Below are 24,974 nucleotides of genomic sequence, written 5' to 3' on the forward strand. Positions count from 1 at the left end.
GACAAACAAACCTCGATAAACAAAAGTCTGTATATATGTCTTTGGGGAGGAGGAGGGGGAGAGGGCGCTGTGATTTGCTCGCGCCGTATGTGAGATAGTTAATGAGCACAGAATAGATGCTTGCTCGCTCAAAATCAATTATTTCTTGCTTGAATGTGATTTTCTTTTCAACACACATTTGATGCGCTTGCAAAATATGTTTTCCTGTATTCAAAATCTGCCGCTGTTCACTCAGGATTCACTCAGGATTTATGGAATAAAAATAACGCCATAAACGCCTCTGTGTTACTCCAGAAACTGTAAAAGCTAAAACTTGTTTTCTACAACGTTTCTTTTAATATGTGAAAGCAATTTTTTCCAGTATTTTAAAAGTGTTGTGGACATGACATTATCCGTCACTGCTAAAGACAGCAATTTGTTGAGAATATAAAATGTATAAAGTTAATTTCTGTCACAAAGTTTTTGTCATAACGGTGGTGTGTGGCATGGTGGTGAGGAAGGACCCGGATGCAGATATTCCAAAAACTAACAAACAATCCAAAACAAAAGGCTATAGAAAAAGAGCAGGAATACAGGAAAAACCTAAACTATGAAAAGACATGACAAAACAAAACAAAAAAATCATTTGTCACGTGGATGCGGCAGAGCTGGATGGAGAACATATCTCGACACAAGACCGGCCTTGTCCAAAATTCGGTTCCCCTAAAATGATCTGTTCCCCCTCTGTCAGGATTGCGCTCATCCAAATGACTGCACATTGATTCTGATCAAGTAGTCAGGAAAATAATTTGTTTGTTGTATCACTCTTGCAGAATTAGAAAATATCCCACCATTAAAGCATTTTTTCCATGTATAGTGAGGCTCTCACAGAGTAGGAGCAGAGTCAGGTCAGTGTCTTTTCTTCTAATAAGGGAGATATTGGTTGTACTCATCTAATTTCCTATGATATTGTAAATCACTTTGGATAAAAGCGTGTGCCAAATGCATAAACATAAACATAATATGTCTTTGGTGGATGAGACGCCAGTCCGCCAACGATATAGATGTAACATCCCGTCAGAGTATGAGGCAGCAAAAGCCCATATTTATCAACTCCTAGAGACACAGGTGATCAGTGAGAGTAGCAGCCCCGTTGCCTCTTCCATTGTACTGGCGAAGAAGAAGGAAGACAGGCTTCGGTTCTGCATTGACTTTGCGATGTAATGCACCCAACAAATTCCAGAGATCGATGGAGAGAATCTTTGCGGATCAGCACTGCCAGTCAGAGCTTCTTGGGCCACATAATACACTATACTGCCAAAGTATTCACTCACCCATCTAATTAAATTCAGGTGGTCCAATCACTTCCATGGTCACAGGTGTATAAATTCAAGCACCTAGGCATGCAGACTGCTTCTAAAAACATTTGGGACAGAATGGGTTTCTCTCAGGAGCTCAGTGAATTCCAGTGTGGTAACGGGATAGGATGCCACCTGTGCAACAAGTCCAGTTGTGAAATTCCCTCACTACTAAATATTCCATAAAGAGCTTCATGGAATGGGTTTGCATGGCTGAGCAGCTGCATCCAAGTCATACATCACCAACTTCAATGCAAAGCATCAGGTGCAGTGTTATAAAGCACACCGCGACTGGACTCTAGAGCAGTGGCGACGTGTTCTCTAGAGTGACCAATCACACTTCTCCATCTGGCAATCTGATGGAGGAGTCTGGGTTTGGCGGTTGCCAGGAGAACAGTACTTGTCTGACTCCAAGTGTGAAGTTTGGTGGAGGGGGGATTATGGTGTGGGGTTGTTTTTCAGGAGCTGGGCTTGACCCCTTAGTTCCAGTGAAATTAACTTTTGTGGAACTTTGTGGAAAAGGTTTTGGGATGGCCCCTTCCTGTTCTAACATGAACTGCCTCCTATTGTTCCCATCTGTATCGTTGCTGGTAGGTTTCCTTCTTTTCTGTCAATAAACTGTATGGGCATATTGATATTAAGTGGGTGCTTTGCATTTGGCAAACAATGGAGATAGTTGGATTAGCATCTAGCTTCCTCCTGTTGGTGTCAAGAGGTACAGCCAGATCAGTACTTATTCTCTGTTAACATGCTGTTTGATGCATCTCATGTATTCTAGGCCTGGTTTGATGTCTACAACCTCAAAAAGGACGTAACCACTGCTAACGCTGCTACTGCTCTGGTTCAGGCTACAGGAGTGCTCGTTTTGCCCTTTCGTTTCGTTCATGTTTTTACCTTTCATGTTTTGATGATTGTTATTGCACTGCTTTGCTTTTAGCAATCTGCTATTAGGCTTGTTTTTTAGCCAATTACATGCACATTACAATCTCACAGTGTGGATTCTGTTCTATAAGCCAACATTGTGACCCCTAATCAGTACAAGACCTCCTTAATTCCATAGTGTTCCATAGGTTTATTGGAGCAGAGCGTGTCTGCCACAGGCAATGGACTGTCTGTGTGTATGCCCATATTCATTTGTAAGGGGGAAATAATTATTATTTGATACACTTAACAGACTTTATGTTATGTTCATGTTTCTTTGCCCTCATCCTTAAAACACATATGTTAGGTATTCAGATTGTTCAGTATTTAAATTTTCCTTTTTTCTGTGATTATTCTAAATTAGTGAATATTGTTTTAACACACTGTAAATTCTAGTTTTGTTTCACTGGTGATTGGAGGACATTTACCAGCTATTGATCTCCACAATTTTTATAGTTGATAAACAGTATTAAGTTGCTCCTATTAATTCTTATGGAGTGTCTTTTTTTTTTCCTACGCTGAGAGCTTAAAGTGGTGGTGGTGTGGCTCTTCTGCTGTTCAGTATTGTCTACCCCCAGTGTGCTCTGTTGTCTTACATCTCCTGGTTTGGGTGACACTACGGTGTGCATGTGAGTGTGATGCACGTGTGATTTGGGGTGATTCTTGAGATGCCCCCTACCTTTATTAACCTACTGTTAAGCCACACCTGTACTTTATTATTTTTAGATTTTTCTTAATTTATTTTATTTATATTAAGTCTCCAACTAAGTACATTGAACCTTGCCTTTTTGCGGGTAGTCAATGCATTTTATTTTTTTTATTTAGTTATTAATTTATTTTTCTTTTGCGGTACTCAGAGGCACAGGCATCAGTAAAGCCAAAGCCCACAGAGCCATCATAGTTGGCAGCACCGTTGTAGTTTTTTTGGATTTAAATCTTTTTATTAATTCACATTAATCTTAACTTTGTAGTTTTTACATGTGGAAGCAGCAGTAGGATTTTAGGATATCTAACACCTAACTTTTATAGTGAATCTTATTAAGACTTATCAGTTTCATATTCAGTTCTATTTTTTCTATTAAGTGGAGCAGTTGTAGTGGTTACACTACAACACGCAACATATGTTTGTGTTGAATCTCATGAAACAGTTAGCTATCTGCAAATGCTCAGCACCAGCTGCTGCAAAATATTATCCTACTTTTACTTTATCTTATGTTGTGGAGAAAAGAGTAGTCAGACCTTTTGCAGCCTCTTATGGGGATTATATTAACAGGAACAATATAGAAACATATTACATGGCAGCATACACAGAATTCCCAACAGTTTGTAAGATCCTCTTATACTTCCTGATAATATTCTATGCATACGTTGACAAAAACCAATCTCTGTCCGGCACCACTGTGTCAGATATTGCCACAACATCTTCCATCATCACCTTGAGAAAGACCATTCTGACCCTAAATAATATGTGGTGTGATCAGTTGCAAGGCCCCTCTCTCTCCCACTAAATCTGCTACAGCACTGCTTTAACTGATTTAACTTATTCTGCTACAATTATAATCAATTTGTACAACTGCTGAGGCAGGTACAATGACTGCTTTATTAGTTGTCAGCTCTGAGAAACCAAACATTTAATATTTGTATTTATTACATTTTAAAGATTAACTAAAATATAGAAAAATACATTCAATTCAGTTCAATTCAGTTTTATTTATATAGCGCCAAATTACAACAAATGTCATCTCAAGGCACTTCAATAATACAATCCATTTCAAACCAATTGGGGTTCAGTTCCTTATAATCATAATCCAATTACACCGAAACTTCACTTCAGTCCAATCTCCCGTCCTGAGCATGCTTGAGGTGACTGTGGAGAGAAACAACTCCCTTTTAACAGGAAGAAACCTCTGGCAGAACCAGACTCAGGAAGGGTGGCCATCTGCCTTGACCAGCTGGGGTTTGAGAAGACAGAAAAGAGGGAAAAGAGGGGGGAAAAACACCATAACACCATTCAAAGGATACCTGTTGAGACAGGGAAACACAAGTTAATGACCACAATAATATCACATGTACATAATCTCATATGAGAATTGAAACGGGGGAAAAAAGGAGTCCAAAAAGAGGAAAGGTGGGACAGAGGAGGCCCCCCAACAGTCTAAGCCTATAGCAGCTAAACTATGGGTGTCTGCTTCCCGGACATTTTTTGGCAGCTTATTCCACAAGAGAGGGGCCTGATAACTGAAGGCTCTACCTCCCGTTCTACTTTTAGAAACTCTGGGAACAACAAGTAAACCTGCAGTTTGGGAGCAAAATGCTCTGTTAGGAAAATATCTTACAATGAGATCTTTAAGATATGATGGAGCTTGGTCATTAAGAGCTTTATATGTGAGGAGAAGAATCTTAAATTCTATTCTGAATTTAACAGGGAACCAATTAAGCATTTTGGATCAGCTGGAGGCTTTTCAGAGAATATGTGGGACAGCTTAATAATAAAGAATTACAGTAGTACAATCTTGAAGTAACAAATGCATGAACTAGTTTTTCTGCATTACCCTGAGACAGGATGTTCCTGATTTTAGCAATATTACAAAGGTGAAAGAAGGCAGTCCTAGAAACCTGTTTTATATGAGAGTCAAATGATCAATTCTGGTCAAAAATAACTCCAAGGTTCCTCACTGTAGAACTAGAAGCCAAGGAAATACCATCTAGAGTAACTATATAACTAGACAATTTCTCCCTGAAGCGCTCAGGTCCAAAGAGAACAACTTCAGTTTTGTCTGAATTTAAAAGCAGACAGTTCTGAGTCATCCAGGTCTTTGTGTCTTTAAGACACGCTTGTAGTCTGACCAATCTATTGGTTTAATCTGGTTTTAAAAATGCAACTGAGTATCATCAGCAAGAACCAACTGGAATATATCAGATAAATTACTTAATCCAGCCTAATGCAGTTCCTTTAATCCCAATAACATGTTCAAGTCTCTGTAAGAGAATGCTGTGATCGATCGTATCAAATGCAGCACTGACATCCAACAGGACAAGCACAGACACAAGTCCACTATCAGAGGCTAAGAGGAGATCATTGGTAACTTTCACCAGTGCTGTTTCTGTGCTATGCACTCTGAATCCTGACTGAAACTCTTCAAACAGATTATTTCTATGTAAATGATCCCAAAGTTGAACTGCAACTATTCTTTCAAGAACTTTGCACAAAAAAGGGAGATTGGATATAGGTCGATAATTAGCCAACACTTCTGAATCAAGAGTAGGTTTTTTAAGTAAAGGTTTAATTACAGCGACCTTAAAAGTCTGAGGTACATATCCTGTCAACAAAGACCGATTGATCAAATCCAATATGGAAGAGTCGATTAAGGGGAAAACCTCCTTAAGACCCAATCCCAACCAGACTGGTTTTCCAAATACAAGTTGATGGTTTAGAAGAGACTATTGCTGTTGTTAGCTCAGAGAGATCAACTCGACAGAAGCCGTATCTCACACTGTCTCTCTGACATATCAACATGGATGAAAGCCCATCACCTCCAACTAAACCTCTCTTAGACTGAATTGCTTGACTTCCCAGCCAAACCAACCATACACCACAGCATCTGCATCCAAACTGAATCCCTATCTCTTGCTCCATCGAAGGTAGCTAGAAACTTGGGTGTCATGATTGATGACCAACTAACCTTTAAAGATCACTGCCTCTCGTCGCTCAATCATGCTACTTTCGTTAAACATAGGAAAGATCAGGCCATACCTAACCCACCCAGCTCCTGGTGCAGTCTATGGTAATCTCCCACCTTGACTATTGTAACATCCTCCTAATTGGTCTCCTAACCTGCGTTGTAAAACCTCTGCAGATGGTCCAGATCACAGCGATGCGTCTGGTCTTCAATCGGCGGGGTGAAATTGGTTTTATATTCGACTTTCCGGCGTAGTAACTTTAATAGCGTCACGAAAACCGCACCAATTACCCTCAAGATGGTATCATTTTGTACAGAAAACTAAGACTAAAGTTTCACAGGCTTTTATGTACTTTAAAATTTTAGGTAGAATATGTGGTCAGAGTGCATATTTCATTCATATTCTAGACTTTTATTTTTTAATAACTCATGGATTTTTTTTTTTTACATATCGACACCAAACTCACTTCTGATGAACTTGTTCAGATCCCACACCCTTTATTATCAAGGAACACCTTTTAATTTTTATTTATTTTTTTAAAGTCATAAGTAATAAGTGCATCAGGTTCAGCTATATGTACGGCTTTCATTTTGTAATAGCTCTCTTGTTTTTATAGATATCGACATCAAACCACTTATGATGTGAACTAGTTCTTGAGGTCCCACACCCTTAATTATTACATTTCAAGAGTTTTTAAAGGGCATAAGTAATCACTGTATATGATTCAGTGAGATGTAAGGCTTTTATTTTGTAATAGCTCTCTTGTTTTTTATAGATATCGACACCAAACCACTTCTTATGTGTTCCAGGACTCATTGTGTAGTTCCCACACCCTTTATTATCAAGGAATACCTTTTTTTTCTTTCTTTTTTTAAAAAAAGTCATAAGTAATCAGTGCATCAGGTTCAGCCGTAAGTAAGGCTTTTATTTTGTAATAACTCTGTTCTTTACTGTTCTTCATTGTTCTTCACTTTTTAAAAATGAATTTCACTGTTCTTCATAGTTATTCACTGATCTTCACTGTTCTTTTTCTTCCAAATTCCAAATTGCTGCTGGTAATTCAGATCAAGCATGTAAATTGTTATTCAAGCATGAAACATACAACCTTTCCAGTAGAATTAATTGTGGCCTTGTAAAGCAAAGTGATTAGCCCAAAATATGAATACTGCAGCCACAGGTATGCATCTATACTTTACCTTCAGCTACTGATGCTTTCCAAAACAGAAAATTGAGAACAATTGTAGTAAGCATTGAAGTAATTATAATGAGCAGTTAAAATACTACGAGCAGTCTGTTGTTGAAAATAGTCTATCTATAAAAACAAGGGAGCTATTACAAAATAAAAGCCTTACATATGAGTTAATCATATACAGTGATGCCCTTTAAAAACTCTTGAAAGGTATTCCTTGATAATAAAAGGGTGTGGGACCTCAACAATGAGTTCTGGAACATATTAGAAGTGGTTTGGTGTCGATATCTATAAAAACAAGGGAGCTATTACAAAATAAAAGCCGTACATATGGCTGAACCTGATGCACTGATTACTTATGAGTTTTTAAAAAAAAAGAAAAGGTATTCCTTGATAATAAAGGGTGTGGGACCTCAACAATGAGTTCATCAGACGTGAGTTTGGTGTTGATATGTAAAAAAAAAACAGTGAGTTATTAAAAAATTAAAGTCTGAAATATGAATGAAATATGAGCACTAACCACATATTCTGCCGAAAAAAAATTTCTTCCTGGAAATTAAGTGGTTGTGAAAGTTTTATAGTGAATTCCCAAACACATCAGAAGTGGTTGCATCCTCATTACATGAGTTTCCAGTGAGTTGTTGCACTCTTTCGATGGTCCCTTAGAGCTCTGCCTGCCATAAGGCACTAAGACGTATATTCAGCGCGGTTACTTTTCTCTTTCGCCAGACTTCATTATTCTGGTGAGTTGATAAAGCCTGTGAAACTTTAGTCTTAGTTTTCTGTACAAAATGATACCATCTTGAGGGTGATTGGTGCAGTTTTCGTGACGCAATTAGTTACTACGCCGGAAAATTGGCGAATGTCGAATATAAAACAATTTCACCAATTTCTTCAATCAGCCTAAAAGAGCACACGTCAACCCTCTTTTCGTTGAGCTCCACTGGCTACCCTTAACCGTCCGCATCAAATTCAAGTCACTGATGTTAGCCTACAAAGTGCTTAATGGAAAGGCTCCCATCTACTTGAATGCTCTTGCAAAGGCTTAAATCCTGACTTGGTCACTCCGGTTGTCAAAGGATTGTTGTCTAGCAGTGCCTACACCACACATAAGGCAATCCAGACTCTTTTCATGTGTCATTCCACAATGGTGGAATGACCTACCGAGCTACAAGAACAGGTCTAACTGTCTATCTTCATGAAACTCTTGAAAACCCAGCTCTTCAGAGAGCATCTCCTACCCGGAAACTTACCCTGTACTTCCTTATCCCCTCTACTGCACTTCTATTTCTGTACTTCTATTGCTGTACTTCTCTTTATACTTGCACTCTATTTCTACACTTCTACACTTCTACACAGTCACCCAAATCACTTCTGACAGAGCTTGACTAGTGCTTTTCCTTCTGTGTAGCTTATTGTTAGCTTTGACGATAGCTGTAATATTATATCCTCACATGTATAAAAATAGTAGCTTTGGATAAAAGCGTCTGACAAATGCATAAACATAAACATAAATACTAATCAGGTTCTAAAGATACTTCTAAAGCTGCTGTACTTGATGATACATCAGTGATAATAGTAGGAATCTTCTCTCTGATAGAAACCATTTTACTGACAAAGAATCTCATGAAGTCATCACTACTGAGAGTTAAAGGAATACATGGCTCAACAGAGCTCGGACTCTTTGTCAGCCTGGCAACAGTGCTGAAAAGACACCTGGGATGATTCTTATTCTCTTCAATTAATGATGAATAATAAGCAGTTCTAGCTTTACGAAGTGCTTTCTTATACGTTAATAAGTTATCTTTCCAGACTAATTGAGACTCTTCTAAATTAGAGGAACGCCACTGTCTCTCCAGCTTTCTTGCTGTCTGCTTTAATGCACGCAGCTGGGAATTATACCAAGGAGCCAACCTCTTCTGACTGATTGCCTCCCAAAAATAGATTGAGAAATGATCACACTATATCATTACATGGCATGCACAGAACTCTGTACATTGCATAAAAATCTTGATTTGTCGATTGTTAAGCGTTTATTGTCCTCTGTCTGCTGTAAAAGGGGCACTGAGGTCTTCTGCAGCCGAGCATAATCTGGAAAAGAGGTAGCAGCCAAAACATTAGCACCATCTGAGGCATCCTTGTAAAATCTGTGGCAGGTACATTTTCAGCCACTGAACAACCAGTTGATATATTTTTATCTCCTGATGTGTTGCCTTCCTCTACTGACTTCACAAGTGGAGCGACAGTCACTGGTGTCACATCCAGAGATGTCACTATGAGGCTGGATGATAATAACCAGTCAACTGGCTGATGATCACCATACCTAATCTGAATTCTGTTCTATTCAGCACATATTGAATGCTATACACAGGTTACAGTCTGCACATTTGAATACTTTCTGACGTTGCACTTTTATAACATTCCTGTGAGAGACGTCGTTGTGAGATTTTAGATTATATTGCAAATAGTCTGCTAAAGCACACCATCTGAAGAGACTCACAAGGGCGCTGATTCCGTAATCAACCATATACAGCTGAATATTTGCTTGTACTATTTTGCTGTTGGAGCGCATGTTGATTACAAATCACCAAGAAAGCTTCTTGTGTTTGTTCTTGACTTGAAAAAAAAAGGCCTGTTTCTTCTGAAAGAGGAGGCTTGACATTGAAGAAATACAGTAATACAGCAAATGATCCTTTTGTGATACAACAGGGATGCTCCAATCAACACTATCTGATATTCAAATATCTAACAAATTCTTAAGACTGCTTGATAACACACATCCACATTGTTGGACTGATGGGAGCTTTAGTACGTGCTTTATACTGACTGTGACTGTACATACAAAACAATCTGAGCAAGCTGAGCAAGTAAGTCGAGCTGAGTTGATACTCATACAACATGTTTTGCTGTTCAAATTGAACATCCTTTCCCAGATATATGGGCTGTGAATGCATTCGAAATACTTAATTTCCTACATAATGTTTATTCAAGCTTGCCTAAATCAGAGTAACAACTCTACACTTTACTGTGGTGTAATATTATCCAATCAGTAACTGTCCCTGATTTTCTTTCTGTCATTACTCTTTATCTCAAACTACAAACTAGAATAGAATAGAAAATACTTTATTCATCCCCCATGGGGGAAATTCAAATAGTCATTTAGCTCAATTGAAATATTTACAATGATTGTATATTATAATAAATAAGTAAATGAATAAATAAGATAGATTTGAAAAGAACATGCCAGCAGTCACTGTTAAAAAGCCTTATGGCTGTGGCGACAAAGGACCTCCTGAACCTCTCAGCCCTGTAGCGCAGTGAGAGGCTAATTAAACTAATTATAAATGAGTAATTTAAACTGATTTGAATTTAAAATTCAATTTAATAATTAAAATACATTTAAACTAATTGAAATAATTCAAAGTAACTTCTTCATTGAATAGATACTGAAGTCATCATTTTCAAATGAAATAGATTCAAACTTAAAACATCTTAATCACATGTGCCACATTGTATCCAATATATGAGCTGCTGCTTCCATCTAGTGGTAAGTGGAGGCAATTCTGTTGCTCATGGGTTGTAAAAGCAGATCCGTCCTAATGGAAGCTCATGGGCTGTTGCTCTCTTGGCTGGCGTGTCCTCCGTCTTTCTTTGATTGTTCATTGACTCGTGTTCACAACCTTTGACCTTTTCTTTGTGGATGCTGGGAGTAGCAATGTCCCAGCATCAGCTGATGAAAACCATGCAGCACCTGAAAATTCTCTTCAAATTGATTGAATTTTGTACATAGTCCTGTTCTTTGTTCAGGAGTGAATATGTTAGTTAGTTTGCTATAACATCAGTGGGAATCAGGCCTCTTGAATTCAACTCATTAAATGGATAGTTTGGTTTCTTTGAGGTGGGTTGTACATATGGTAATTATCGTTGTCTGTTGCTGCCTTGACTTTTGTCAAAGTCATACAATAAGATGAAGTGACTAACTTCTGTGTTCTGCAAGGTTGAAGTACTGTTTTAAATGAATTTGGTAGCTTTGAGAAGACAGGTGTGATGGCTTTACTTTCCTGACAGAAAAATTAGGCAGTGGTAATATCCTCTAAATAGGATACACAAAAACTATTTTTTTCTTTTTCTGTTTCTCTTGGTGGCCTAAAATTAATCTAGCTCTTGACCTCATTAACAAGTGGGGACAAGAGGTACATTCAATGCCAGGCCTCCTCTGCTTCTGCAGACTGATTTATGTTTCAAACGTACATTAAGATTCAACAGTTGTCATTAGTTTGTCCTTGTTTTCCTCCTCTTGCTTATTTTCTCACTTCTTAGGTTTTACTTTGCTGTCAGACTACATGTAAAGAGATTCTCAGCTACAGGTGAGCTCTAGTTTCTCTGCAGTTTATTGGTCTTTCTGAACTTTCATTCTGGCCTTTTGTGGTTCCAATGACTCATCAGCCAAACAGTCAATTATATGAGTTCTGACTGTGGCTTCAGTTCCACTCATTGAAAAATACAACAACAAAAATAAAAATGTAAGACAGGAAAATACTCTACCTAGGATAGTTTAGTGAAACAGCATAATTTCAGCTGGATAACACATCTTCTCCACTGGTTATCGACTGGTGGACAGCTGACTTCTTCTAAACATATCTTCACATGGTGTCTGACCCATTGCTCTTTGTATTTGCATTTCTCTCATTTGTTCCTGCAACACGATCAACTTTGGAGTGTTTCAGGTGAAAGTGGGTCTGTTTCACGTTCCTGCTGTTACCTTAAGCTTTTGTTGGGCTGCTCGAGTTAAGAAGGGAGGGGCGGAATCAGGTGATCTTTGAACTTGTGGAGCTGGTGTTTTTTCCTTCAGAGGTTGGTCACACTTTGAAGGGTCTGTGTGATCCAAATGTAGACCAGATGAGCCAATCATACACTGATCAGAGTGTGCTTTTGTCCATTCTCATCTACAGTCCAAACACTGATACAAGGTGTAAATGACATCAGTTGTTGTGCATGTGGTGTTAGCAGCAGTGTAGTGCAGGTATACATATATACACAAAGTACATCCACTTCTAAATCTCTTATTTGCATCGTATTCACTAGCGTACTGCAAGTCAATTATCATTTTCCTAGAAAAGCAAAGATATGACTGACATGACTAAATGGCTGCCCATTCACACTATAGGTTCACACTATATTTTATTATTTCATAAAAAGGCCAGACATTAAGAGTATCCTGCCCACCTTCTGGCAACACCCCACCACTGGATGTTATTTATCAAAACTGACCACTAAATGTAGCTACTGCTGTTTGTAATTAACCACAACTCTCAAGAGCTTTGAAATGTTTATTTACAGTACAGGACATTGTACAATTCTGTTCCCATAGTAACAGAGCTTATCATTGCATGGACATAAACTTAGAGGACAGACTAAGTGGAGGTCTGCAAATACAAGTTCAGAATGATCCATCAGTGACTGCCTCAGACAAGACTGATGCTTGGTCTGTATTCTAGAGGACTACATGACATTGTTCTTTAAACAGCACTGTTAAATGTAAATCTTAGTACAGAGAATAATAAAAAAAGAAAATGAAAATGACAAAAAAAGGCTAAAAGAATGACATATTTACCCTGTGCATGGCACCACATACAAAAATAAAAAGACAGAAACAGGGTTGTGTTAGGAGGGTCTTTTCAGAGAAAGCAACTACAAATCAAGCCCTGCAGTCATCAGCCCACATGTGGATATATGCAGACTGGGGCTGTGTATGTGCTGCACACTCAAGCTGCACACAGGTGAAAGTGTAACTCATAAGCAGCCTTGTCAAGTACTGTTGTATTAAAATATTGGAACATTGTCTGCTGACACATCTGGTCCTTCCACTGATGCCAAAAGTGCGTTTCTTTCCTTTCATTAAAATATGATTGTTCCATGTCAGAGTATAGTCCAGTGCTGATGTCACCTGCACCTGAGCCCAGACCTCTGCATGACAACCCCAGCCTGTGTCCTGCTCACAGCACCATCCCCGCTAAAGATTCTCAGTAACTGTTCTGTCAGCACTGTTCCTTTAGAGGTTTTAGGAATGCTGGAATTGATGCTGCCAGTACACTGTGTGTACATACACATCAGCGTCCCATGGCTGATAATATTCAGGACTTAAAATGACTAACTATTTGTCACATTGAGAATGTTTGCTCACAGTAATCTGCCTTTCCACTCATGTTTACCGACATGAATCCTACAAATTCTGATTGTACGACATGAAATGTTACATTAATATATGTTGGATATAACACCATCAATTGGATGGAGCATTACTTTCAATGTTGCTGCTATGACATCATCTATCATCATGGTCCAATGTTTCCTACACAAAAGGAGATAAGAAAGGAAGCATTGAAGCTCACGTCCTAAACATTTAGAGATTTTGATGAGCTATTATCTCTGCAGTATCTTTCCACTTCAGTCAGTCTGGAACCATTCTGACCAAAAAGACTGTTTGACCACAGCCCATTTTATGAGCCCAGTTGTTTCATGCAAAGATGAGCTTCCCTCAGGTTAAGTTCACGGAACAAATGAAAAGAAAGCAAAATCTTGACTCACATCAGAACGTACCAGCTGGTTGACAGGCAGCTGTCAATCAAATGAATGAATGAACCAAACAGTCCAGGTCAAACAGATGAGCTGAAATGACTAAGTTCATTAAACTCAGAAAGTTCTTTCCTGAACCTAATCGTTGAGTATTAAAAATTTAATCATAAAAATAAAAGTACAGCAAACATCAAAATCATTGGGCCAAAAGTCCATTATGACATAACAAGTTATTTGAAAAGAAATTAGACATCTTTCCCTCTTATTGGCTCTGACATCAGAGGCAGACACATACAGTGCACTGCAAGTCCCTTCAGAAATGAGAAACCCTGATGAAGTAGCAACCATATCCTGCTGCAAAAGCTTCAGGCTTACACGGCAACTAAAACATAAAGGCATTAACACATGTCCGTCTTCTAGAAGTGGAGTCACATTCAGTGACTTATATATCTCCTCTCCTGGATCATTGCTAACTCCTTCTGTGATGTCTGCATGTTTTCTGTGGTTGGTGAGGTTGTGTCTGTAGATTTAGCATGAAAGCAGCTGATGAGTGGGGAGGAATGATTTTTCTGTCTTACAGCAGCTATTGCCTCGTGCTAATTCAATCTCATGTTTAAGTAGTAATCCAAAACGTGTGCGCAAATGACTGAGAACTCTATACAGACATCTTTCGTTGCACTTCTTCAGTCGCCTTTTCCAGATTTAATTCCAGATATGAGGTTCTGAACTTTGGGAAGAGTGAGACTTACAGCAGCTGAAGAGGTAGGAGCTGGACTTTTTCTGTCTGTCAGAGTCTGGAAGTCTTTCAAATTCAGAGGAATGTTAAATTAAGTCTAAGAGATTAAAACTGGGTTAAACAAGTAAATCAACAATCAAGTTTTTAGTTTGATGACAGTTTGATGTTGCATTTGTAGCCAAAATGAACACTCAATACTTTTTCTCAGCATATATCATCGTTATAGCTTAATGTGCTTTGATGATACTGCAATATTCTGGCAGGCCTTGCATTTTTTTCCTTTTAATTCAAAATATATTTTTAAAAAACATTTTAGCTCCAACTACAACAGACACAAAATAGTTGAAATTCTGCACGCACATCACTGCAGGATTGGCGTGTTTCAGGGTTCCCAAAGACGGTGCATCAACAACTTGACTGAGTTTTGTGGTGGAATTTGGATCCGTTTCCTCATCCTCTAGTTTTGAATCGAAACATTAAAACTGCACTGAATTTTAAACTGGAAGAGTTGGCAATATTAAGACACTTTCCGGTGACACTGGAGATCAAACCACTCCTGTTTATTACAGCTATTACAGCAGCAGCAGTCCAACAGGCTGTTACCAAACTCCTGAGGCTCCTGGTGGTCACATTTGATTTGGGCCAAAATGATCTCCGAGTTGATCACCAACCCTCACCCGTAACCCTGTGGAAGAGCTGATTTGTGTGTTGGGTTTTAATATTGCCCACAACTTGTGAATTCTGCGAAGAAAAAGCAATCAGTGACAGCTAATCAAATACCAGCAGTGGATTTTCAATGTCCAGACTGAACTGAAGCTCTTGGAAATAAGCGTGCATGTCTGTGTTTGGTCAGTTTATCAGGGGACAGTGGGGTGGTTGGGGTCAAGCATCTATGCATTATGGGAAAAAACTAAAAATGCACCTAAAATCCTACAGCTGAAATTACAAGAGCAACATCATCTGATTACTTAGAATGACTTAGAATATATATCTGTATAATTGGAAGGCTTATATTTTTTACTGTGGCAACATTAACTTGTCCTCCTTCGTCAGGGGCTGGTGTGGCATGTGGTTGGTGGGAGTCAGTAGATGAACTCTCCAGGGACCTCCTGCAGGACACTGAAAGGCTCCTCGAACTTGAAGCGTTTGGAAATGGCCTTCTGCCTTTCGGTCAGGGCCTCCTTCTCAGACGGGGAACTGGAGGACTGGCGACACTGACCCAGCGTGTAAGCTGCCATGACGATCAGCTCCTCAGTCAGCGGGCCCTCCACCTCCTCCTCCTCCTCCTCACCTGTGCTCTTGCAGCTGGGAGGTTCAGGGCTACTCGTGGAGCTACTGGTGGCACTGGATACCTCTTGGTTGTGTTCAGGGAGGATCTCCTCCAGTGTCAGGGGTTCCTGAGGCTCTGAGGACTGAAGCCAGGGGTGTTGGAGAGACTGCTCTGCTGAGGCCCGTTCCCTGGATGCAAACACACACATAAACACTAAAACAAGTGCGAAAAAGATGCTGCCCTAAGTATCCTCAGAGATGACATGGATTATCATATTTTGGGATGGACTGACTGCGGGTGTTTGCGGAGCAGCATCTGGATGAAGGACAGTGCGGTGTGGTCCAGCTGCTGCAGCTCCTCCACACTGTAGCTCACATTGAGCTGAGAAATGTTGAGAAACGTCTCCTGTTTGTCCTCGCCCAGGAATGGAGAGAACCCTGTCAGCATCACATAGGCCAGAACACCAATACTCCTGAACACACCACATGCAGCAGACAGCACGATGTAAACACAAGAACAAAATCCATAACATGAAATTCATGATTCAAAACTCATCATTTTCAACTCAAGTGATTTCCTTATCACCAAGACAGGGGAATTATGTCTAGACAGACATATTTAGTCATAGATGTTTAGGCTTTCTTTTTCTGTGACATCATTGGTGGTCATTACAAACTGTACAGTAACACTAAGATCTGTTGTATGTGGATGTGATCACTGGCAACATTTGATGCCATTAGCTCTGATGTCACAGAAAAAAAGAGGAATGTTTGCTTTTATTTGAAATCGAGCAGTATCCATATTTCCTACATGAACTTAAGACAGCAGAACACATTTGAAATTGAGGAAGTGTTTTATGAAAACAGCATTCCTGTGTGTTCACCGGGCTGAAAACATTTCACGTTGAATTTCTTATTCACAAAAAAACTAAATGAGGCTTGATAAGTTCCACCTTTGTTTCTTAAGTACAATAATTTATTAGTATTCTATATATGTTTTGTCACTACTTCATGGTTAGACAATAATTCCAGATAATATGAATAATCCACTGGAATGATATGAACGCAAACAAGCAGGAGAAGACTGATGGACATGTTCATATAGATGAATACATGAATTCTTAAGATTTATGTAATTTTGTAATGTAATAATGAAATGTAATGAAATTCAATTACCGTACATAAGAAGAAGCTTTACTGCTACTGAATACTGTTATATTGTATTCATGTGACGCAGCTATTAAATCAAATTAACCCAGACTTTTGTAAAAAGTCACGACTTACTTGGTAAGAGAGAATGTTCAAGACCTTGTTAAGTAAATGAGACCCTTTTAATATGATGGAAATGTATTCTGACCTTTAAGACCTGCAGATATCCAGAAAAATGAGGTGGTGATGGAGAGGATAGTTTGTGGCTCACAGACACTACCAGTAAAGAACACCAAAGCTATAGACAATCAATTTCTACACTGTGGTAAGAAAATGGGCACAACTTGGATTAAACATCTGTTTAAGTGTGTAAAATAAAATCTTACTAAATCTTACTAAATAGTACTGTGGTACTGTCACTGCCTTTAAATGTACACTGGTACATGGTCAAGTATAAGACATCATTCTGAAGGTGCTCCAATCTATCAGGCTCCCGATATCATCAGATATTCATACTAAATAATTAGACAGGTGGTCACTAAAAGCCCATTCAGGAGAGCCGTTGGTTTATCATCATTATTATTATTATCATTACGGCAACTAGATGAACTGTCCAGTTCCTCCAGTACATGCAGATACTGGAGCATAAGTTGCTTAACTTCACTCCAGCTGTATGAACCTGATTCTCTATGCTGAGGTTGGTTTCCAAGTTGGTGTGTAAATGAGATCTGCAGTGGGCCCACATATCAGTTTTACTCTTCACAGAAGCAGTCCAGTTTTTCTTGTTCTCCTTATTACATTGCAGCTCTGGCAGCCTGGGAAGATGCATTTCTGTATTAAAGGTAGAGCAGTTAGTTTGCCCGTTGCTAATCTGAGGCTATGAAACCTATTCCTGGTGTTTCAGATTTTGGGGATTTTATATCTGCCCTAAAATCTCTGTTTACCAGTCCAACTCCACAAAATAGTAAAACTCAACATGTTGTAAGAATCTCACAAATGTAACGTGTTTCCATAAAAATCTCTGAATTAGCTTTTCTCTAAAATTAAACATACCAGCAACCTTATTATTACAGTGTGACTACTCATGCTCCAGAGCTCAAGCTGGCACGATCCACCCATGTGTGATCAACACAAAATAACTTATTTAAAACTAAAACAAGCTGTGGTAAGGAAATGATTTGGTGCTAACAACTGTATGGGATTTTAGTACATCATATTTTGTAAGTGTGTTGAGTTGTGCTGCTTGGTATTTTCTTGACTTCTGCATAATGTGTTTTAGAGGATGGGGGTGTGGGTAATCCCAACAATCTTAGGTTATCAATATGCTACACTATGCAGCACAGGGTTCTCATTTGTCAACCGTGCCTTTTCTTATATGGGTGCGTTATGAATGCATGAGAATATTCTTAGCAATGTGTGTAAACATAAGCACAGCTCTGATCATGCTTAAGCACAGAATCTAGTGGTATATCCAAGAAATTCAATTTCAAAGCATTGCTGGTGTCACATCCATATTCAATTCAATTCAGTTGTATTTATATAGTGCCAAATTACAACAAATGTCATCTCAAGGCACTTCAATAATACAGTCCAATTCAAGCCAATTGGAGACACGTGTCTTGTTCTGGAAGGTTGTTGCCACTGAGAACACAGACATCCATGTTTTTCGGCCCGTGGGAGGAAACCGGAGCGCCCACTGCAAACCAGAGATTCAGTGTGTGTTTCCTGTTTCATCCACAAACTCACCATAATGAGCACAAAATGATTTCAGACTGTTGTGCTGACACCTTAAGACACAGCAGAAACCCCCAGTATGTGGATGTATGTGTTCCGATTTTCTGGAGCTGGCAGCAGAAATAGCAAAGCACCTCCAAATATAGCAAACTAATTATGTGCTTCACTTGAATGAGGCAATTTCTTCTGTTGACAGATAATTTTCTCTCCACCTCCATAAAAACAAAGTGAATGGTGACTATTAAACTGAAATACTGAAACTGCTGTGTTCCTTCAGCTTCCTTTAATTTCCTCTGACCTGTGATAAATAAAGAAAAAATGTCAGTCAGGAATAGACAAGGCATCCCCTCAGAGGGCTGCTGAATTAGGCTTTATCTTAGAAGAAGGAGAGTGAGAAGGGGGTCAGAGACAGCATTTTGGGGTTTTTCAAGGTGAGAAGAAAAGACCCTTCAAACTACTGCTAAACTTGAAAACAAATACAAAACCATGTGATGGTTGTGATGTTGTCTCACTCCAGTAAGGACCATTGAAGGATGACTGTGCTTAATTATAACAAAATGACTTGACTTGTCATCTCCACTCTATAAAGAGTTAAGCCTAAACCTAAAGCTTTTGTTAAGACTTAAATGAAAACAAAAGATCCTGAACATTTCACTTACTGTTGTTGTCTAGCAATCTCAACGACAGGAGAATAGCAAAACAGGCCACTTGTTCTCTGCTTCCGCAGTATCTGTTTTGACTCAGTTCTGTTTCCTTCTTACCTCTTCTCTGATACCTCTGTATGTCAGTTGCTGGGTGCAATAAAGTAAAAAAAACAACTTTATGTCAAGAGGTGGCATGGCTCAGAAAGTTGGCAGCCACAGAGTTTCCAGTACAAATTCACCTATTTCCAAGGTGCATAGTTGAATGTTTCCCATCTGAAGGAATTGCCAGTTTGTCTGATTTTATTCTATTTTATCACTTAATTCTTGCCCTATTAGTCAAACTTTGTGTGCAGTGTTTTGGTCTTCTTCAGAAAGCAAATGTTTTATGCCAGTTATCATACTATCTTTAGTGTTTCACTGACAAAAAAAAGGCAACACGGTCAAAGTCAAAGTCAAAGTAGCAGCAACCAAAGTAAACCTGCTGCAGCAGTTGCTCTCAGAAATAACTAAACTAGTTATCGACAATTTAACAGAGCAAAAACCATTGCTGAAGAACGACGAGCTGTCAATGATCTTAAACAAGCAATTGTTGCTGCCCTTCAATCTGGGAAGGCTTCTAAGGCCATTTTCAAACTATTTGGTGTCCATCATCCACCAGTGACAAAGATCATTAACAAGTAGAAACCATTTAAGACAGCTGCCAATCCTCCCAGGAAGGGACGTCCCTGCAAGTTCACCCCAAGGTCAGACCGAGCAAAGCTGAGAGAAACTTCGAAAAAGCCAAGAGTTCCATCTCAGACTCTACGGGCCTCAGTCAGCATATTAAAGGTTCATCACAGTACGATTAGAAAAAGACTGAACAAGCATGGCTTGTTTGGAAGAGCTGCAGGAGAAAGCCTCTTCTCTCTAAAAAGAACATGGCAGCACAGCTTAGGTTTGCAAAGCTACATCTGAACAAAGCACAAGACTTCTGGAACAATGTCCTTTGGACAGACCAGACCAAAGTGGCAGCATTTAATAATAAAAAAAAAAAGTAATTAAAAAACAACCACCAAAAAACCTGAACTTTTGGAAAATTTGTAACAAACAGAAAGCATTAAATCACTGTGTATCACTGGAGTGACTGTCACAAACTAACAGCAGAGACAGCAAGAGGAGCATACATTTATCAATTAGGTCAGCTGAGTGTATGTGTGTGTGCGACAGCCTCTAAACTGTGTCACCACTGCACACCAATGCACATCAGCCCACGTGGCGGCTTCCAGCACGTGCATTCAACTGTTGGAATAAAGGTTCGTTCCTCAGTGGATCAGACAGAAACTAATCCAGCCTGACACGAAAAACAACTACACATTTGATTAATGTGCCCCCTCTACTTGGAAAGGTTTTGTACACACAAGTGTGAGTATTCTGGTCCTTTATTAAAGACTGACCTGTGTACCTCTCATATGATCCATTTTGCTAAACAAATAAAAGGGGAAGGACACATTTCTAAGTTCTGGTGCATTAACTACTTTGCCATGTTTCATTACCTGCATTGTTCTACCTTCACATAACCTCATTACTTTAAGGCTGAGTTCTGTCACGGCACCGTAATGAGTGCATTAAAGCTGACTGGTTGTTAAGAGGTCATATTTTGTACCCTGTTCTCTCCCTATCATAGTTCTATACAGATTAATCTTGGCAAATACTTGAAGTAAACATGTTGCTTTTATAATATATATGTTGTAATATAAGCTCTTATGGACAATGAAAAAGGACAAGCTTTTACTTTACACAGAAGTGTGTACATCTGAGACCTTGCAGTTGACAACAGACTACCTGGGCATGCAGACGATGAAGGCAGAGGTGGGTTAGGGGTATCCACAGTAACAACAATACAGGGAGTATTGGTTAACAGCAGTTAAGCTCTACTCATCCCTTAATGCCTGGCATTAATTGCTCTAATGACCACAAAATAAACATACTTTGTTCAGTATCACAAAAAGCACAGCTCAGGCAAAAAGAGCAGCTGAGTTCCACTCATAAGTATTTAGATGTTGTGGAATTTGTATATCTCACATTTGCAAAGTCTGGTACAGTAATCAGTACTGACAATGTGTACAGGAACATCATGTGACAGCTGATGAAGAATACCATCCATTTCATACTCAGCTGTGTGTGTGGGAGGTAGGGGCATTTGAAGTGAGAGAGACAAGGACATACAAAGAGACAGAGGAAGTAATAGAGGCCTGTTTGATCAGCCAGGCGTGGTATGAACACACACACACACACACACACACACACACACACACACACACACTATGGGAACCAGGTCAAGCATGGCCCAGGCATGACCTGTGGGATAAAATCATCGACAACTGGTGTGGCTACTGTAGTCAACACCAAACAACATGGTGTGTGTGTGTGTGTGTGTGTGTGTGTGTGTGTGTGCGCGTGTGTGTGTGTGTGAGTGAGAGAGAGAGTCCTCCATTCTGGGTCAAACTGAATTGTGCTCCAGCTGCTCTTTATGAAGTGTTGCTGATTGATTTAACACATCAAACTGCTGTCAGTCTGTTTATTGCCAAATAGCTTTATACGTAAGGACTTTGTTGAGGTGCTGATGCTTTGTTTTCCGGTTAATTAAATAAAACAATAAAGAAGAACAGTAAGTCAAAGTGTAACAATGGAACAAGCATGCACAGGTATGGTGTAGACAGTCTGTGGAGGAGATAGTTCACATTAATGTAATGTGCAGAGGGTGGTGGGGGGTCAGTGTCAGTGGGGGCCTCTGGTCTTGTTTATGAGGCCAGCTGCAGAGGGGAAGAAACTGTTCTTGTGGCGTGAGGTTTTGGTCCTGATGGACCGCAGCCTCCTGCCAGAGGGGAGTTTGTGTCCGGGATGGGAGGGGTCAGCTGCAAACTTACCTGCATGCCTCAGGGTCCTGGAGGAGTACACATCCTGGAGGCTCGGGAGGTTGCAGCCAATCACCTTCTCAGCAGAGTGAATGATACGCTGCAGTCTGGCTTTTTCCCTGGCCGTGGTAGCAGCGTACCAGACGGTGGTGGAGGAGGTGAGGATGGACTCGATAATGGCAGAGTAGAAGGGCCTTTGGAAGGTTGAATTTCTTCAACTGCCTCAGGACGTACATCCTCTGCTGGGCTTTTCAGCTGATGTTCAGCTCCCACTTCAGGTCCTCGGTGATAATGGAGCCCAGGAAGCGGAAGGACTCCACAATGTTCACTGGGGATTCACACAGGGTGATGGGGCAGGTGGGGTTGCGCTCTTCCTAAAATCCACAACCATCTCCACTGTCTTGACAATGTTGAGCAGTAGGTTGCTCTCCCTGCACCAGGTCTCCAGATGATCAGTCTCCCACCTGTAGGCAGACTCGTTCCCACCAGAGATGAGTCCGATGAGGGTTTTGTCAACCGCTAACTTCAGGAGCTTGACGGACTGGTGACAGGAGGTACAGGGTACAGGGAGAAGAGCAGAGGAGAAAGAACGCAGCCTTGAGGGGAACCGGTGCTGATGGTCTTGAAGTCAGAAACATGTTTCCAAGTTTCACGTGTTGCTTCCTGTCGGACAGGAAGTCTGTGCTGGAGCATTCAAATTTGGCTTGAAGCTCTTCAGGACCGAGAAGCTCCAGCTGTGCAGCCTATTTGACATTTTGTTTTTGAGGGAATCAGAGCGTTTATCTCCTGTAAGTTTTGGAGGCTGTCTGAACTGATCAGGACTATTTATTAAAACACTAGAACCTAGTTTAGACAGTTTACACAGAATAATAGTTTCCAAATATCAGCTCATAATTCATGTCTCTTGTTGTCTCTTGGTTGTGTTTCAGCTGGGTACTTACAACTCCAAAACCAGCACCATCTCAGAAGCCATCTCATAGACCTGGTGGAGGTTGACGACCCGGGGACTGGTTGTGGCCAGCTCGAGCACTGCAATCTCATGGATGATCTCCATCCGGCAGTCTTGCCCTTTCCGTCTCTTCCTCATAAACTTTGCAGCATATTCATGACCCGTGCCTTTCTCCACACACTTTCTTACCACAGCAAACTTCCCCCTGAAAGGAAAGAAGATCATCAGAACTGTTAATAATGACTTTGTCTACATAACATCGGAAATGGAGACAATACAAATTTGCCTTCCAACTTTTGTTCTCCTGTTAGGTGAGTTTATGAAGTCCTAATTAAAAGCATTAAAATTAACTGACCTGGACTGAAATCGTACAAAAGAAAGTGACAAACGAATTATTCAACATCGCTCCAACATGCTTTGGAGACATTCAAAAATCATAAACCTCCAGCCTTCATTTTCTTTCTCACCAAAGAATTGAATTCTTAAATAAGTGCACATTAATAAGTGCCTAAATAAGTGCACATTATGTCGTTTACATGCATTCTTTCTCCAAATTTATAAAGCCACGTCAATTTATTAATCTCAAACATCAAGAAACTTTGTACATCTGTACAAAGCTAATGTAAACTTGTTTAGCTATGAATAGAAACATACTCATAAAGACAATGTTTGCTAAGTTTACTCAATATATAGCTGAGATGCTCATTAGTGAAGCTGATAAAAAATAATTCAGTTTTATTTGGTGATCTCAGCTCTCTAATGACAAATGAATTAATCAATGAATTAAAAAAGAAACAACTGATCACTGGCCGTGTTCATGAAGCTTTTTATCTCACCGCTAGGAGTCCCCCTAACTCGCGCTAAAACTTTTTACGCAGGAGCTTTTCCTTAAAAGTCATTCACAAAGCCGCTGAGACCTACTCATACTAAGGATAAATCACAAAGAGTTCACTAAAAGTGACACACTGTTTCTATGGATTACATCGATTCTCGTGCACGACTTTAGAAGCGCTCAGTACGGTGATTGGTTGTTTGAGTGCAGGCGGTCTCGGCGAAACTCTTCTGCAACATCCCAAAAACGAACCCACTAAATCAACGAAAAACAAGGAAATAGCCTAGGCTACAAATGAATTCCTATCAAATAGTCATAGACAGTGCAGTTAGCAGAATATACGCATGATGACAAGTTTGTGCAGACTACGATAATAACGTCATGCACGTTAAAGAGAGAGAGAGAGAGAGAGAGAGAAAGCAAACAATACAAATACTTCCATTGTATTACATCATCGAGGTAATTAATTTGCACCCTGCAAATTATATATTATCAATTATCCAATGAGCATGTGTCCAACATTTAAACCCTTATATATAGCAGCCGTTCAAGTCCTCCTTCATGATGAGTGAAACAAGGGAAGACACCGCCAAACGCAAGCGAAAGCCCAATTGGTTCCAGCACCAATTATTACTGCTGGCCCAGTTTGTGCTGGAGAGGAGAGGGATTATTAAGGGGAAATTTGGCTCTGGGGTTACCAGTAAAAAGAAGCGGGAGACATGGGAAAATATATGCCTGAGCATTTCCCGCGAATCATGGGTAGATCCAGACCACTTTGCAACAACATTAAGAATGTTAAACTATGCATAAGTCAACCTCAAAAAACAACCTGCGTGTTGATGGAGTGGACTTTCTTTCGATTGACAAACACGTCCTCGTCTATTGATGGCACAATTAGTTTGATATGCGTCCTGTCAATGGCACCAAGCACACCTGGCATGCCTGCAATCATAAAGTTGGCTTTGATCTTGTGTAGTTGCTGATTGTCCAGAGGAAACCGGATCAACTGTTGTATGATATGTGGTCTAGAGAGCGCAGTGATAGTTTGGTTTATGGATGGGCA

The 24,974-nt window shown here is 39.8% G+C and overlaps 1 protein-coding gene across 1 annotated transcript in view; it reads right to left on the reverse strand.

Annotated features, from left to right (window-relative positions):
- Positions 1–12,442: 12,442 nt before the first annotated feature.
- Positions 12,443–24,974, reverse strand: part of LOC140284439 (serine/threonine-protein kinase 17A-like) — a 31,526-nt gene continuing 18,994 nt past the window's right edge. The window contains exons 2-6 of the mRNA XM_072378303.1: positions 23,072–23,284; positions 22,460–22,726; positions 22,143–22,324; positions 16,003–16,240; positions 12,443–15,898 (exon numbers count right to left, since the gene is read on the reverse strand). Of these exons, the coding sequence (XP_072234404.1) occupies positions 15,523–15,898; positions 16,003–16,240; positions 22,143–22,324; positions 22,460–22,726; positions 23,072–23,284 (1,276 nt within the window). The 3' untranslated portion in view covers positions 12,443–15,522. The remainder of the gene's footprint in view (positions 15,899–16,002; positions 16,241–22,142; positions 22,325–22,459; positions 22,727–23,071; positions 23,285–24,974) is intronic.

This window comes from Leuresthes tenuis, unplaced genomic scaffold (assembly GCF_036924035.1).
Source record: "Leuresthes tenuis unplaced genomic scaffold, fLeuTen1.0.hap1 SCAF_24, whole genome shotgun sequence".
NCBI classification, from domain to species: Eukaryota; Metazoa; Chordata; class Actinopteri; order Atheriniformes; family Atherinopsidae; genus Leuresthes; species Leuresthes tenuis.